Below are 18,465 nucleotides of genomic sequence, written 5' to 3' on the forward strand. Positions count from 1 at the left end.
CAGGACAGTTACACCAGGCGACAACAGCTTGCCCGCCTGTATATGCTGGGTCCACGCCGTGCATGCAGAGACCACGGCTACTTTTTCTAGCAGTGCTCTCCGCATGTTGACAATGCCATTATTGGCCCACCCCTTGGCACCTACACTTTTTCAGCAAGCCAGCCCATAAATTGGCAAACTACAACAGCAATGCATCAACACCACCTGAAGATGATGAGCAGCTGCCTTGTGAAAACATTGTGAAATTCATACAAAACAATTCAAAGCACCACCTGTGAACCATTCAAGCCATATTTAAATTGCTTAGGCTTTGTTATTAGTTCCCGACCTAACCCCCACTTCACAAACCACTTCGCTGCATACTCCAAAAAAGCTATACACCATACACCAGTTGATGACATCTCCCTCCAAATCAAAGTTAATACACGTTTTATTTTATTTATATATATACGGCTCCCTGCCGCCGTCGGATAAGCAGCTGCAGCAGCAAGTCGTATACCCCTAGCTTACTTATTTGTTACATAGTTTAATTCTTAATTTCTTTGCGTGTTTTTGGGTACTTGCATTGTTTAATTCATAAATTTTGGGTGTATTATAGTATTTGAGAGTTGTAGCATCGCGCTTTAGTGTTTACTTCGTAGATTCTTACTTAAATTGTGTGCGAGTTTCGTATAGGAGGTGTAATTTCGAGTTTTAGTTACTGTAATCGTAAATTCAGGCAGATTGTAGTGCAGTCGTTAGGCATTTGTACAGGTTAGTTAATACATTCTTTGCATGTTTCCCTCGCGTTATCTAGGCACGGACTTGTGTTTCAGTAACTGCTGTTCAACATCGATTAGAATGGACAGGGACTGTGATTGCTGTGTTCGGATGAGGGCTGAGTTGGCATCCCTTCGCTCACAGCTGCAAGCGGCGCTGACTTCGGTCGCGCAGCTTGAGGCTGTTGCCAATGGGCACCACTGTGGGGAGCCGGACTTCGGTATCACGGGGATGTGAACCTCGTCCCGTCTGTCCCCAGATCGGTCTGCCGCTGTGGTTGCCCCAGTTGCTGCCCGCAGTGGGGCTGAGCCCTCGTCTGTGGTTGATTGGGAGGTCGTTCCAAGGCGTGGCAGGCAGCGAAAGACATCCTCGGAGGCTGATCAGAAAGCCTCCCCCAGTGCGTCTGACAAACAGGTTTCAGGCACTGTCTCTGGCTGAGCCAGATGCAGCTGCCTGCCCTGTTTCAGAAGATGATTCTCAGCCTTCAAGGTCCGGGCAATCACAGAGGGTGGGCTTATTGGTAGTTGGGAGCTCCAATGTTAGGCGCGTAATGCGGCCCCTTAGGGATATGGCGGCTAAGGAGGGGAATAAATCCAGTGTGCACTCCGGGTGGAGTCATTCCTGATGTGGAAAGGGTCCTTCCAGATGCCATGAAGAGCACAGGGTGCAGCCAGCTGCAGGTGGTGGCACATGTTGGCACTAATGACGTGTGTCGCTTTGGATCTGAGGAAATTCTCTCTGGATTCCACCAGCTATCTGATTTGGTGAAGGCTGCCGGTCTTGCTTACGAGATGAAGGCAGAGCTCACCATCTGCAGCATCATTGACAGAACCGACTGCGGACCTTTGGTGCAGAGCCAGGTGGAGGGTCTGAATCAGAGGCTCAGACAGTTTTGCGACTGTGTTGGCTGCAGATTCTTTGACTTGCGCCATAGGGTGGTGGGGTTTCGGGTTCCGCTGAATAGGTCAGGAGTTCACTACACTCAGCTGGTGGCTACACGGGTAGCGGAGGCTGTGTGGCGTGGACTGGGCGGTTTTTTAGGTTAGAAGGCCTCGGGAAAGTACGGGGTGGGCTGCAATCTCAAAGGGTGCATGGCAAATACAGGACGTGCTTGGATCAAGGAACAGTCGGAATTCTAGTTGTAAATTGTTGTAGTTGTGCTGAGAAAGTCCCTGAGCTTCAAGCGCTAATAGAAAGCACAGAAGCTAAAATCGTTATAGGTACAGAAAGCTGGCTAAAGCCTGAAATAAGTTCTGCAGAAATTTTTACGAAGTCTCAGACAGTGTTCAGGAAAGATAGATTAGGCAGAATTGGTGGTGGAGTGTTTGTGTCTGTCTGTAGTGGTTTATCTTGTAGTGAAGTCGAAGTAGATACTCCGTGCGAATTGGTATGGGTGGAGGTTATACTTAACAGCCGAACTAAGTTAATAATTGGCTCCTTCTGCCGACCCACAGACTCCGATGATATAGTTGCTGAACAGTTCAGAGAAAATTTGAGTCTCGTAACAAATAAATACCCCACTCATACGGTTATAGTTGGTGGGGACTTCAACCTTCCCTCGATATGTTGGTGAAAATACTTGTTCAAAACCGGTGGTAGGCGGAAAACATCTTCCGAGATTGTCCTAAATGCTTTCTCCGAAAATTATTTCGAGCAGATAGTCCATGAACCCATGCGAATTGTAAATGGTTGCGAAAACACACTCGACCTCTTATCCACAAACAATCCAGAGCTGATAGAGAGCATCATGACTGATACAGGGATTAGTGATCACAAGGTGGTCGTAGCTAGGCTCAATACCGTTTCTACCAAATCCACCAGAAACAAACGCAAAATAATTTTATTTAAAAAAGCGGATAAAGTGTCACTAGAAGCCTTCCTAAGAGACAATCTCCATTCCTTCCGATCTGACTATGCAAATGTAGATGAGATGTGGCTCAAATTCGAAGATATAGTAGCATCAGCAATTGAGAGATTCATACCTCATAAATTGGTAAGAGATGGAACTGATCCCCCATAGTACACAAAACAGGTCCGAACATTGTTGCAGAGGCAATGGAAAAAGCACGCAAAATTCAGAACAACGCGAAATCCCGAAGATTGGCTAAAATTTACAGACGCGTGAAATTTGGCACGGACTTCAATGCGAGATGCCTTTAATAGGTTCCACAACGAAACATTGTCTCGAAATTTGGTAGAAAATCCGAAGAAATTCTGGTCGTATGTAAAGTACACGAGCGGCAAGACGCAGTCAATGCCTTCGCTGCGCAGTGCCGATGGTACTGTTACCGATGACTGTGCCGCTAAAGCGGAGTTATTGAACGCAGTTTTCCGAAATTCCTTCACCAGGGAAGACGAATGGAATATTCCAGAATTTGAAACACAACAGCTGCTAGCATGAGTTTCTTAGAAGTAGATACCTTAGGGGTTGCAAAGCAACTCAAATCGCTTGATATGGGCAAGTCTTCAGGTCCAGATTGTATGCCGATTAGGTTCCTTTCAGATTACGCTGATACAATAGCTCCCTACTTAGCAATCATATACAACCGCTCGCTCACCGATAGATCTGTACCTGCAGATTGGAAAATTGCACAGGTCACACCAGTGTTTAAGAAGGGTAGTAGGAGTAATCCATCGAACTACAGACCTATATCATTGACGTCGGCTTGCAGTAGGGTTTTGTAGCATATACTGTATTCAAACATTATGAATCACCTCGAAGGGAATGATCTATTGATACATAATCAGCATGGTTTCAGAAAACATCGTTCTTGTGCAATGCAGCTAGCTCTTTATTTGCACGAAGTAATGGCCGCTATCGACAGGGGATCTCAAGTTGATTCCGTATTTCTAGATTTCCGGAAAGCTTTTGACACCGTTCCTCACAAGCGACTTCTAATCAAGCTGCGGGTCTATGGGGTATCGTCTCAGTTGTGCTACTGGATTCGTGATTTCCTGTCAGGAAGGTCGCAGTTCGTAGTAATAGACGGCAAATCATCGAGTAAAACTGAAGTGATATCAGGTGTTCCCCAGGGAAGCATCCTGGGACCTCTGCTGTTCCTGATCTATATAAATGACCTGGGTGACAATCTGAGCAGTTCTTTTAGGTTGTTCGCAGATGATGCTGTAATTTACCATCTAGTAAGGTCATCCGAAGACCAGTATCAGTTGCAAAGTGATTTAGAAAAAGATTGCTTTATGGTGTGGCAGGGGGCAGTTGATGCTAAATAACGAAAATTTGAGGTGATCCACATGAGTTCCAAAAGAAATCTGTTGGATTTCGATTACTCGATAAATAGTACAATTCTCAAGGCTGTCAATTCAACTAAGTACCTGGGTGTTAAATTTACGAACAACTTCAGTTGGAAAGACCACATAGATAATATTGTGGGGAAGGTGAGCCAAAGGTTGCGTTTCATTGGCAGGACACTTAAAAGATGCAACAAGTCCACTAAAGAGACAGCTTACACTACACTCGTTCGTCCTCTGTTAGAATATTGCTGCACGGTGTGGGATCCTTACCAGGTGGGACTGACGGAGGACATCGAAAGGGTGCAAAAAAGGCAGCTCATTTTGTATTATCACAAATAGGGGAGAGAGTGTGGCAGATATGATACGCGAGTTGGGATGGAAGTCATTAAAGCAAAGATGTTTTTCGTCGCAACGAGATCTGTTTACGAAATTTCAGTCGCCAACTTTCTCTTCTGATTGCGAAAGTATTTTGTTGAGCCCAACCTACATAGGTAGGAATGATCATCAAAATAAAATAAGAGAAATCAGAGCTCGAACAGAAAGGTTTAGGTGATCGTTTTTCCCGCGCACTGTTTGGGAGTGGAATGGTAGAGAGATAGTATGATTGTGGTTCGATGAACCCTCTGCCAAGCACTAAATGTGAATTGCAGAGTAGTCATGTAGAATATGTCAACAATTCCTGTGTAGTACGTACTTTTTCATGAAAGGTGCTACGTCTGCGACAGTTTGAAGGTATTTTATACATTACCTGGAAGAAATGCTACCACAGCTCTTATTTATTGTTGCCAACATTATATTTAAGTTTTAGCCCATCCCGACACTTTGTCTGATAATGCTACTATGAATAATACTGCACACAGTATAGTTATTGTTGGACTGGCAGTGTTACAGGACATAGCACTACTGGCAGAAGTGGTTTCAGTTTTTAACAACGTGTATTATTCGGAACTAGGGAGACAAGAGCTCAAGAAAGATTATTGCATGTTGCTGCTGCGGTATTCAGTCCTGAGACTGGTTTGATGCAGCTCTCCATGCTACTCTATCCTGTGCAAGTTGCTTCATCTCCCAGTACATACAACAGCCTACATCCTTCTGAATCTGCTTAGTGTATTGATCTCTTGGTCTCTCTCTATGATTTTTACCCTCCACGCTGCCCTCCAATACTAAATTAGTGATCCCTTGATGCCTCAGAACATGTCCTACCAACCGATCCCTTCATCTAGTCAATTTGTGCCACAAACTCCTCTTCTACCCAATTCTATTCAATATCTCCTCATTAGTTATGTGATCTACCCATATAATCTTCAGCATTATCCTGCAGCACCATATTTTGAAAGCTTCTATTCTCTTCTTGTCCAAACTATTTATCATCCATGTTTCACTTCCACACATGGCTACACTCCATACAAATACTTTCAGTAACGACTTAGGGGACTGATGACCATCGATGTTAAGTCCCATAGTGCTCAGAGCCAAACGACTTCCTGACATTTAAATCTATACTCGATGTTGGCAAATTTTGCTTCTTCGGAAACACTTTCCTTACCATTGCCAGTATACATTTTATATCCTTTCTACTTCGACCATCATCAGTTATTTTGCTCCCTGAATAGCAAAACTCCTTTACTACTTTAAGTGTCTCATTTCGTAATCTAATTCCCTCAGCATCACCAGAGTTAACTCGACTACATTCCATTATCCTTGTTTTGCTTTTGTTGATGTTCATCTTATATCCTCCTTTCAAGACACTGACCATTGCGTTCAACTGCTCTTCCAAGTCCATTGCTGTCTCTGACAGAATTACAATGTCATCGGCGAACCTCAAAGTTTTTATTTCTTCTCCATGGATTTTAATACCTACTCCAAATTTTTCTTTTGTTTCCTTTACTGCTTGCTCAATATACAGATTGAATAGCATCGGGGATAGGCTACAACCCTGTCTCACTCCCTTTCCAACCACTGCTTCCCTTTCATGTCCCTCGACTCTTATAACTGGCATCTGGTTTCTGTACAAATTGTAAATAGCCTTTTGCTCCCTGTATTTTACCCCTGCCACCTTCAGAATTTGAAAGAGAGTGTTTCAGTCAACATTGTCAAAAGCTTTCTCTAAGTCTACAAATGCTATAAATGTAGGTTTGCCTTTCGCTCCCTGGAATCACTCAACAGAGGAAAGTCCACTGGACCTGACGGGATCCCAATTCGATTTTACCCAGAGTACGCGAAAGAACTTGACCCCCTTCTAACAGCCATGTACCGCAAGTCTCTAGAGGAACGGAAGGTTCCAAATGATTGGAAAAGAGCACAGGTAGTCCCAGTCTTCAAGAAGGGTCGTCGAGCAGATGCGCAAAACTATAGACCTATATCGCTGATGTCGATCTGTTGTAGAATTTTAGAACATGATTTTTGCTCGCGTATCATGTCGTTACAGGGAGCGAAAGGCTATTTACAATTTGTACAGAAACCAGATGGCAGTTATAAGAGTCGAGGGACATGAAAGGGAAGCAGTGGTTGGGAAGGGAGTAAGACAGGGTTGTAGCCTCTCCCCGATGTTGTTCAATCTGTATATTGAGCAAGCAGTAAAGGAAACAAAAGAAAAATTCGGAGTAGGTATTAAAATTCATGGAGAAGAAATAAAAACTTTGAGGTTCGCCGATGACATTGTAATTCTGTCAGAGACAGCAAAGGACTTGGAAGAGCAGTTGAATGGAATGGACAGTGTCTTGAAAGGAGGATATAAGATGAACATCAACAAAAGCAAAACAAGGATAATGGAATGTAGTCTAATTAAGTCGGGTGGTGCTGAGGGAATTAGATTAGGAAATGAGGCACTTAAAGTAGTAAAGGAGTTTTGCTATTTGGGGAGCAAAATAACTGATGATGGTCGAAGTAGAGAGGATATAAAATGTAGGCTGGCAATGGCAAGGAAAGCGTTTCTGAAGAAGAGAAATTTGTTAACATCCAGTATTGATTTAAGTGTCAGGAAGTCATTTCTGAAAGTATTCGTATGGAGTGTAGCCATGTATGGAAGTGAAACATGGACGATAAATAGTTTGGACAAGAAGAGAATAGAAGCTTTCGAAATGTGGTGCTACAGAAGAATGCTGAAGATTAGATGGGTAGATCACATAACTAATGAGGAAGTACTGAACAGGATTGGGGAGAAGAGAAGTTTGTGGCACAACTTGACCAGAAGAAGGGATCGGTTGGTAGGACATGTTCTGAGGCATCAAGGGATCACCAATTTAGTATTGGAGGGCAGCGTGGAGGGTAAAAATCGTAGAGGGAGACCAAGAGATGAATACACTAAGCAGATTCAGAAGGATGTAGGTTGCAGTAGGTACTGGGAGATGAAAAAGCTTGCACAGGATAGAGTAGCATGGAGAGCTGCATCAAACCAGTCTCAGGACTGAAGACCACAACAACAACATCATGTCGTTTTTGGAAACCCAGAATCTACTCTGTAGGAATCAACATGGATTCTGGAAACAGCGATCGTGTGGGACCCAACTCACTTTATTTGTTCATGAGATCCAGAAAATATTAGATACAGGCTCCCAGGTAGATGCTATTTTCCTCAACTTCCGGAAGGCATTCGATACAGTTCCGCACTGTCACCTGATAAACAAAGTAAGAGCCTACAGAATATCAGACCAGCTGTGTGGCTACATTTAAGAGTTTTTAGCAAACAGAACACAGCATGTTGTAATCAATGGAGAGATGTCTACAGACGTTAAGGTAACCTCTGGCATGCCACAGGGGAGTGTTATGGGACCATTGCTTTTCACAATATATATAAATGACCTAGTAGATAGTGTCGGAAGTTCCATGCGGCTTTTCGCGGATAATGCTGTAGTATACAGAGAAGTTGCAGCATTAGAAAATTGTAGCAAAATGCAGGAAGATCTGCAGCGGATAGGCACTTGGTGCAGGGAGTGGCAACTGACCCTTAACATAGATAAATGTAATGTATTGCGAATACATAGAAAGAAGGATCCTTTATTGTATGATTATATGATAGCGGAACAAACACTGGTAGCAGTTACTTCTGTAAAATATCTGGGAGTATGCGTACGGAACGATTTGAAGTGGAATGATCATATAAAATTAATTGTTGGTAAGGCGGGTACCAGGTTGAGATTCATTGAGAGAGTGCTTAGAAAATGTAGTCCATCAACAAAGGAGGTGGCTTACAAAACACTCGTTCGACCTATACTTGAGTATTGCTCATCAGTGTGGGATCCGTACCAGATCAGGTTGACGGAGGAGATACAGAAGATCCAAAGAAGAGCGGTGCATTTCGTCACAGGGTTATTTAGCAACCGTGATAGCGTTACGGAAATGTTTCGCAAACTTAAGTGGCAGACTCTGCAAGAGAGGCGCTCTGTACGCGGTGTAGCTTGCTCGCCAGGTTTCGAGAGGGTGCGTTTCTGGATGAGGTATCGAATATATTGCTTCCCCCTACTCATACCTCCAGAGGAGGTCACAAATGTAAAATTAGAGAGGTTCGAGCACGCACGGAGGCTTTCAGACAGTCGTTCTTCCCATGAACCATATGCGACTGGAACAGAAAAGGGAGGTAATGACAGTGGCACGTAAAGTGCCCTCCACCACACACCGTTTGGTGGCTTGTGGAGTATAAATGTAGATGTAGATGTAGATGTAGATATTTTACCCCTGCTGCCTTCAGAATTTGAAAGAGAGTGTTCCAGTCAACATTGTCAAAAGCTTTCTCTAAGTCTACAAATGCTAGAAATGTAGGTTTGCCTTTTATTAATCTAGCTTCTAAGATAAGTCATAGGATCAGCATTGCCTCACATGGTCCAATATTTCTACAGAATCCAAATTGATCTTCCCCGAGGTTGGCTTCTACCAGTTTTTCCATTCATCTGTAAAGAATTCACGTTAGTATTTTGCAGCTGTGACCTATTAAACTGATAGTTCGGTAATTTTCACATCTGTCGACACCTGCTTTCTTTGGGATTGACCATCAGAAAAACTACGTTTCAGTCTAGCTTTCAATAGTTATCTTCCTTTTAACATTCAGTTAATTTAATGCACAAGCAGTTACCTATAAAACTGTCACTAACAAGAGTCTCAACATTATCGTTTTAATGTGATTCAAAGCATCAATAAAATAACTAGCTATGATCAAGCACTATCTTGAATATAAAGGGAAACACATCTACTATCTTTTACACAAAAGGGCTAGCATTCATGGAACATTACTTGACGTGTGCAGTGTTACGTAAAATGAAATGACTGAGACGTAACTTTGAGAACTCTGAACTATAGGAGTTGGGTCAGGGATGGAATAAGGTAACATTTCATTATGAAACCAACACATTCTGAGTGCATCACCAAAGAGTAATCCGTCATGATAATTCACATCTGTTAATTTGTCTTTGAGGGCCCAATATATTGCATATTGCTATCAGAACATAATGATATTCATTGACACTGGGTCCTCAGCTCTGATGAATTGTTTAAGTGATTTAATGCCACCTGCATGTGTCTTCTTTTTAAAAAAAAAAAAAAAAATCATAGTACAACTGCACATAATTTCTGTCTAACACCAATATCAAGTATCTTTACAAGACATTATCAGTGACACATTATACCATATGTCTCCTGTATCTGTGTATTTAAATATCAGCTGTCGTAACACTAATATCACTAGCACCTGTTACGTGTGCTTGTGATACCAATATTTACAACACCTGCACTCATAAGCGCATTGACAGTGGTCGCTACTGAAATATAACAGAAGCAGAGAATTTTATAGCATATAGTGTCACTGATTTTTGTACAAATACTTGATACTGGTATCAGACAGAAATTGTGAGATTGCACAACAATTAAAGGAAAAAACAACACCTGCAGGTGGCGTAAGTCATTTAAACAAAACATTATGAAATTTTTGTAACACTCTCTAACGTGGGATCTGAAAGTTAACAGAATCTTTGAACAGTCAGAATTTGCTGACAACTTCTTGATGAGTCATATCCGCTAAATAAGAAGACATATGCAGTTATCTCTTTGGCACAGCATTCATTTGCTCACTATGTCAATATGTGCATAATGACTATAACTGTAATAGAGTGAAATAAATGTTAGAATATGTGCCAACATTAAATAGAAAATCATCATTTCTTGTTAGGTTTTGTTTTAGAATGGAAATATATCAATAAAACTGCTAGTTGGATGTGAACTGAAAATATAACATAGGAATGCTGTGCATTTATTGACTAGCTGGAGCAAAAACTAAATAGTGCACAAGCACTGCAATTCTATACAACCACTAGTCTTAGCGTGTCACATGTAGAAGGTTGTCAGCAGTTTTGCACTAACTGCCAGTTGAGAAGTTTCCTTTATTTATCAAAATATTTTATGGATGGGTAAAGAGAGAAAAGAGAGCAAGGGGGAGAGGGGGAAGGGGGGGAACATGCCTGTGTAAGATCATATGTTTTGTTCTCAATAACAGATTTTTATAGCAAATTCATTCAAAAAAAACAAAATAGCATTTCAATATTTACTACAAAGGAATATGCCACAGAATATATAAAAGTAATTAATAAATTTCAAAGCTGATACGAAAAACTCACCAAATTTTTTCAAGAGTTTTGTTATCATTGCACTGCAAACCATGTTATCATCAGCAACAATCCAATGCAGGTTAGGTATATGCATCAATGTTTGCCCTAACCTTGTAAGTTCTGCTGCTTGCTCCCTCCTTGGATATGTGGGTGTAATAAAATAAATTGTGGGTATGTTATCCACATTTTTATTCCTGCTGTCCTATGGAGAGAAAAAAAGCGGGGGATTTGACACTAACAACTTTAAATTGCTCGAACAAAAAAAATCACATCTGTGCTTAAAGTTTAATTTGGACAAGGGCTGAAAAGATACATTAGCTGATGACGTGTAACAGTTGAAAAAGGCAAACATTACTCTATATATTTTTTTCTTAGACACAGGGAAATAACCATTACAAATAGAAATGTCTGTATGGATACAAAACAAAGATCACCAAAGGGCAAAAACAAACACTTCAAATCCTGGATCAGGAAAGAGTTGGGGTATGTGAAATGAATGGGAAATAACAATAGTAAGTGATGCATAGATTTGTAGGAACACATGTGCTCCATGGGTCTGGATTGACGTGGTTATTTTAATGCTAGAGGAAATAGTATTGTATATGCCAGAGCCTTCATTGTCCTCTATATTTCTTTTGCCTCAGTGTACTGTACTTCCCCTGTAGTCATTACACTCTGTGGTTTCTTTCTGATTAGTATAAATCGAAGAGCCCCTATGTTAAGACCTACTTCCCAAAGAACTAACACATATTTCTAGAACCGAGAATACCATTCCTGACTCATGCTGCATAAGCACATTCTGTCATCTGAAACATCACAGAGGAATTTATAAATATGAATGAGAAACATATTTGATCTAAATTCAACATGAAACCTGCTGTCTTTTACATATCTGTTGACCTTATTTCACAGGGAATCATGTAGTTCAGTTGCAATGGTGTACTGTGATTCGAGATGTAGGGACAACTGTCCTCTCACTGTAATTTCAATTAGTAGGGTTCTGTTCCATTCTAAAATATTTTTATAGGTTTTTAACCAACCATAACTCCTCCTTAAACCTTTTGTGTAAAAAAGTGTTTATTTTCTCAAAGTATACTCTTCCATTCTGACAATGATAAAAATATTCTTATGCAGTTGTGTCACAATATAATAAGATGTTTTCACATTTGTGAAATATTACTCATGAAACACATGAGCTCTATAACAACTTACCCATAGAAACCTACCAGGAATTCAGCCATCCAAGTGGAAACTTTAAAAATCAAACTGAAAAGTTCATGTTTTCCCTGGATACGCAGTCATGTCACCTGTACATTGCTCACCTTGAAGTTGGGAAAGGTTTGTAGTACAGGTTCTACTTTCACTGTAGTCTGAACAGTGAAACTAACATCCCAGTATAAGTAAGCCTGGTAAGAAGTTCATAGAACTATGAACGATCCAAATCATGCTACTGTGTAGGTTAGGATCAACTGACATTTAGTCCTTGATTTTATAAGGTTTCAATGCAAATATCACCAGAGTCTAGTATGCATTTAATAATTAACTCATTCAGAAACAACAATACAAGACAGATATGATTTTAGTTTAAATTTTTTTTAATATTCTTTTGTTAATGAGCAACAACTGTTTTTCACCAAACAGCATAATACAGTCAGATACTTTTTCCCAGAAGGCAAGTATCAGGTTCTGTGGTAGTTGCAATATACAGTAACCCTGCAGCAATTTATTTGGGTACCAAGTTAGATCAGGTATCAATATTAAGTACTGAGAAACACATCCAAGTTGCAAATATAGTACACACCCAAATGTTGTGATTGCACGTAATACGAGAAGCACACGAATTAAATAAGCTTTGTTAATTATTTATTCTAAACCAGGTGCCCCAGTTACACACACATTTTAATTAATTAAATTTCAAGTGTATTAATACTGTAAAAAAAATTCTAAGACTAATGTCCTGTATTTAATTTTACTCTGTGCATTTTATTTCTTTGTTTACTTTTAGTTGATTTTTTTTTTAATTTTTACCACAGTATACCCTATTTTCTTATTAATACTCAAAAATTTTCATATTTAATTTACATTGAAAAGAAATAGGAGTTAATTATAGTATCACTATAAATTATTTTAAATTCTTAATCTTACTACAAAGTTCAGGACGCAATGAAAGTTTTGTTAAGGTACAACTGCAGTGGCACTCAATATATATGTTTCAGTAGTTGAACTCTCACAGACAAGGTAGATCTCGAATACACAATCAGGGAAAATAATTAAGTACCCAAGCAAATTCTTAGACCCAACAGCACATCAGTACCCATAAGTTTAAAACTGAAGTAGCTATCTAAAATAATGAAAAGTAATGATCTAAAAACTGAATTGGGAGTGTACCGACAAGATTGTTAAAATGCCAAACTGAAAATAATTCAAAACAGCCTATGGGAACACATTCGTAATTTACTTCAGGGTAGGTAAATAACAATATTGTACTTTTGGGTTCCTTATCTGTGGCAATTAATCAATCTCTCAAGCATAAGATCACAAGAACATTGACACATTTGTAAAACTTAGAACAAGGACAGACCACAGTTCCTGCTGACTATTCCAGAATCTCATTTGTTGGTAGAATAGGAATGTGATTGTAGCAAGACTACCGGAAAAGTCTTCCAAAACTACTCAGCAGTGAAAGAAGCCCTTACCATGAATATGTTAATCACTCTCACTACTCCTTTCTCTTATTCAAACCAGCCTATGAGAACATTATCAATTTGACAGCTACAATGAAGATGGGAGAATGACACTATTACGGGGTGAGGGCACTGTAGAAAATATAAAGCTACACGCATGAGTAGCATGAGGCTGTCTCATGGTATGCTGCTGGAAAAAAAATTAGAGGTTTCCAATTCACTCAATACTTATTGTTGCAACAGTGCATATGGAATACATGAAATGATTACATTTACAGATCGATAGCACAAGTGGTTTTGAGGTACCAGGTATTGACACATGCTGAAAGACCCATATCAGTACGTGGTATAGCTTCCATGGGTGGCAATGCAAGTGCTGATTCCGGCATCCAGTTGCTCATACAGATGGTGAATACTGTCCTGGGATACTTTATGCCATGCCTGCACAACCTGCTCACATAGTTCTGTAAGAGTTATTGGTTGGTGAGTCACACGAGTCACTCATGCCCCATCATATCCCATGTGTGCTCGGTTGGAGACAAGTCCACAGACAGTGCTGGCCAGGGAAGTTGCTACACGTCTTGCAGAGCATGTTGAATTTCAAGGGCAGTGTATGGGTGAGCATTATCCACTTGGAACAACACATCACCTTCGTGTTGCAAGAATAGCCAGAGAATGGGTCTAACAACATTCTGTATGTACCGAGTGCTGGTTAGCATCCCCTATAGAAACACCAAAAATGAACGAGAGTTGTAGCTTATCGCACCCTAGACCATGCGGCCTGGTGTAGGGCAGTGTGTCATGGACGAATGCACTCTACGAGACAGCACTCACCAGGTCTACATCATACGCACAAACGATTATCACTTGTGTGCAAGCAGAATTTGTTTTCATTGCTGAAGACAACAGTGAGCCATTTCATCCTCCAAGTGACCCTCTGATGACACCAACTGAGCCATGCATGTTGAAGCTGGGGCATGAGTGGAAGGTATGTTAGGTGTGTACGTGCCTGTAGGCCCACTGCTAATAACCAGTTCACGACAGTTCATGTTGACATGTCTGGGCTTACGAACCCTCTTACTGTCGTGTGGAAGCTGTATGATCTCCCACTGCTGCCCTTACAATACAATGATTCTGGCAGGTATCTGTGCTGCATGGACATCCAGAAACTCACCTACAAGTGTAAGAATGTTCAGCATCATTGCACAAGTGGTGCAGCACATCAAACTTGTGTGGGAGTTCTCTAAAAAACCATCCCGCCACTCGGAAGGCCACAATTTGACCCTTTCAAATTTGCTAAGTTGGCATAGGAAGCACGAGTGTGTCTCCATGGCATAGTTGTCTGCTTGCTTCACACATTAGCATGACATTGAGCCTCCTGGCTGTGAGTATTCCCTATTAAAGGGCAGACACAGACTGCATTCTGGTAGCTATGCCACTATTCTATCTGTTGGGGGATTATTTTGAAACCATTATCAGTACATCTACTATCACACAGATGGCATATACCGTCATGAAATCAAAATCAACGGCGTCTTTCCAGGGGTACTATTTTTTTCCCAGTAGAGTATAATGTCTTTGGATGGTATGGGTAGGCTTTGTCACAATTGGAAATAGAATAGAGAACTATTATGTTCGCAAGTCATCAAAGTCGGAGTTACTTTTAATACAGTAAAGTGGTAACCCAATGTTTCAGGCACTACTGTAATATCATAATATGACAGGTGTAATGCCATATGGATTCTCATACACTGACTACTCTCCTGTTCCAATAACATCATAACACAAATGTAATCAAACTCATCGTATGACCTGATGTTGAGACTGGGGAGGATGGGAACTGTTGTTATTAATTGATTGTAATTTATAATGGCATTTTATAGGTCAACACTGGCAAATTAGAAGGCAGCTGCTTTTTTGAAGTGGTGCAACTCACATGATGTTCAGAGGTGATTATGACAGATCGCTGTGTTGTGTCTTTCATGAAAGTGTTTCCCATGGTCAACAGTGAGGGACTCATTGGCACAGTCTGTCAATATTTCATTTCCTCCTGGTGACCAAGACAATGGATAACTGTAATCACCATTACGGTTCAATCCACCCGCTGCTTGAGTACATATATTGCCTCTTGTGCCTTCCTTTGAAAGTTAAGTGGCTGCCTAGCTAGTGTGTGAGCACTTGTGAACTGCATGTGTTAAACAAATTCATTTTAGTATTCTTGTGCCACTGATTTATTACATTGGCTGAACCCAATATGAAGCTGACCTATCTTAAAGTGCTGACACCTCACAGAGACACTAATGCAAACTAATCTGCACTCACAGATGACAAACTCCCAGCACATGCAGCATACTGGCGGTATCTTTGGTGGACCCTAGCAGGTCTCAAATTTTGATGCTGCTGTGGGCTATCAGCTTAAATCTCTTTTAAGTGAAGAATTTTCTCCACACTGTCAGTGACACCCTGCACGCATGGCAGACGTGTCATGTGTGGCTGTCCACAACCCAGTCACTACTGGATTTTGTTAATGGTTTATTAACTGTAAAGATTACTCCTCAAACTGGTACACAGCTTCTGCAATACTGTCTTCACATTATCTACACTGCAGTTTCAGTGGGCCCTCTTCATCAACATATATAATACCAAATTCTTTTGCTACAATGATGTTGGGGCATTGTGTGCTAGTAACTATCAGTGCCTCGAAGGCTTCTTGCAGACTGTGTACCCAAATTCCCTTAAAGTGAAGCACAGACTTCTATGTCAAGAAAGGGAAACATGCCATTCTTTTCTATTTTCAACATGAACTGTATGTGTCTGTGTTATTTGTTGAATTACTGGTTGAATTTGTAATTTGTTTCAACTGTTGAAGAACTGCTACGCTTGGAGGGGAAACAAACAGCTGCCATTTTTACATCAAAATACTTAATTCCTATTATTTGCACAACAATGAACAATTTTCCTTTCATTGCTGTTTCTGAATACCTCACATTTCATTTCCAACTGACACCATGTGGTATTGTGCAAAATGCAATGACAGGGGACAAGCTTCCTTCTCCTGATGTGACAGCATTTGTACTCTCATATTGTGGTAACATTGCATTGGCAATTACGTGTCTACAGTATGATAATTATTAAACTGAATGAAACAGTTATCTACTACAAACTGATATTCATGTGATGTTTGATGACAACTTTAATCATTATATCGTATAAATAGAAATTAATTGAAACTTCCTGGCAGATTAAAACTGTGTGCCCGACCGAGACTCGAACTCGGGACCTTTGCCTTTCGCGGGCAAGTGCTCTACCAACTGAGCTACTGAAGCACGACTCACGCCCGGTACTCACAGCTTTACTTCTGCCAGTACCTCGTCTCCTACCCTCCAAACTTTACAGAATCTCTCCTCGCAGGAGAGCTTCTGTAAAGTTTGGAAGGTAGGAGACGAGGTACTGGCAGAAGTAAAGCTGTGAGTACCGGGCGTGAGTCGTGCTTCGGTAGCTCAGTTGGTAGAGCACTTGCCCGCGAAAGGCAAAGGTCCCGAGTTCGAGTCTCGGTCGGGCACACAGTTTTAATCTGCCAGGAAGTTTCATATCAGCGCACACTCCGCTGCAGAGTGAAAATCTCATTCTAGAAATTAATTGTCAATTTTCTTGCTGCTTAGGGTCAACACATATAAGCAGCTATTAGCTGAAAACCTGAAAAGTTTAATTTAAATTAATTTCCTACCTCAAATGACATGTGGCACAGGAATACATGTTCTCGATGATCATAATGTCTCCCAAACTCCTTGCCTTGAGAGCTCCATACAAAATATAACACTATAATTGTCATAGCAATGGTAAAAAGGAACATGTTCTTAAGTGGGAGCATTGCTTCCAGCTTTGTTAGACATTATCAACCTTCAACCTGAAAAAAAAGGGAAGATGAAGGAAGTGTAGAGAAGCAAAAAAAATACTATCAGAAGACTCAATTAATCTTTAGTGTAAGTAAAAATTGGCTATAGCACAAATGTAAATTATTTGGACACACACACACACACACACACACACACACACACACACACAGAGAGAGAGAGAGAGAGAGAGAGAGAGAGAGAGAGAGAGAGAGAGAGAGAGAGAGAGAGAGAGAGACTGACTAAACTGACCTTGATTTGTGCCTCGTGCATATAAAATAAGACAATTATTCTTCATATCTAAGAAAATAAAACTGACAAAGTGGGTGAACACAAGATGAGATATGGCAAAAAGTAAAACATATATTATTATTTTGTGGCTGAATTTGTATGAAAAAATACTTTATTCAGCAGTTCACTTAAAACATAATCAACAGAAAAAAATTAAGCATTGCACTGTTGAAACAGACTATTAGTCAACATGAGTGGCAGAATAAAAAAAATACAGAACCCTTCAAATGAAAATGCACCAATATGAAATACATTCTTGTAATGCAAACACATTAAGAAGCTGCATATTCATGACTATGTGCCAGTCCAGGAATTACACCTGCCTTTTGTTAGCAATGTTCTTCGAACGAACTTTGTAAACTAATTTGAATCTTCAACTTGCCACTACATCTATTCCACACCTAAAATGACTCTTCTAATTATCCTATAGGACTATAACCCCTAAGATACAGGCCCTCCTTCAGCCTTAAGTTTGTTACTGGATTTAAATGTTTACTTCATGTGAAGAATTTGGAGGAGGATAGTCTTTGTGAAGTTTATAGTGGAAGAAGAAAAGCAGCAGCAGAACGAAAGTGGAATATGGTCTAGTCATGCCCTGTGGAGAGCACTGCATATGAAATACAAGTATCCACGGTCAGACACGTCCAACATGCAGTTTTAACATGATATTAACCTCAGCACAAAGAATATTCTTACTTGAAGTAAATGATCCCAATCCATGCTCTAAAAATTTCATGTTGTCTAATATAACTACAATTCACATCCATATATGATTCGTACACTATCAGTATTGTAGTAACTCCATAATGACCTCCACACATTTTCTACTCTCTTATCACTAACAACATTTTGCTAATATTCAATGTATCAATTTTTTGGCCATTCATCGAACTGTAGCTGTCAACTGGAAACCACGGGGCATTCAGAATCTTGTCTCCCCCTACCTCAACTCTATTGCATTTCAGTTGAATTCCCCTTTTCTATAACATTCCC

General features: G+C 40.4%; 1 protein-coding gene across 2 annotated transcripts in view; it reads right to left on the bottom strand.

Moving 5' to 3' along the window:
- Positions 1-18,465, bottom strand: part of LOC126470336 (galactosylgalactosylxylosylprotein 3-beta-glucuronosyltransferase S) — a 186,238-nt gene that overhangs the window by 67,656 nt on the left and 100,117 nt on the right. For both annotated transcript variants that reach the window (XM_050098124.1, XM_050098125.1), the window contains exons 2-3: positions 17,016-17,195; positions 10,614-10,806 (exon numbers count right to left, since the gene is read on the bottom strand). In XM_050098124.1, coding sequence (XP_049954081.1) covers positions 10,614-10,806; positions 17,016-17,159 — 337 coding nt within the window. In that variant the 5' untranslated portion in view covers positions 17,160-17,195. The remainder of the gene's footprint in view (positions 1-10,613; positions 10,807-17,015; positions 17,196-18,465) is intronic.

This window comes from Schistocerca serialis, chromosome 3 (genome assembly GCF_023864345.2).
Source record: "Schistocerca serialis cubense isolate TAMUIC-IGC-003099 chromosome 3, iqSchSeri2.2, whole genome shotgun sequence".
NCBI classification, from domain to species: domain Eukaryota; kingdom Metazoa; phylum Arthropoda; class Insecta; order Orthoptera; family Acrididae; genus Schistocerca; species Schistocerca serialis.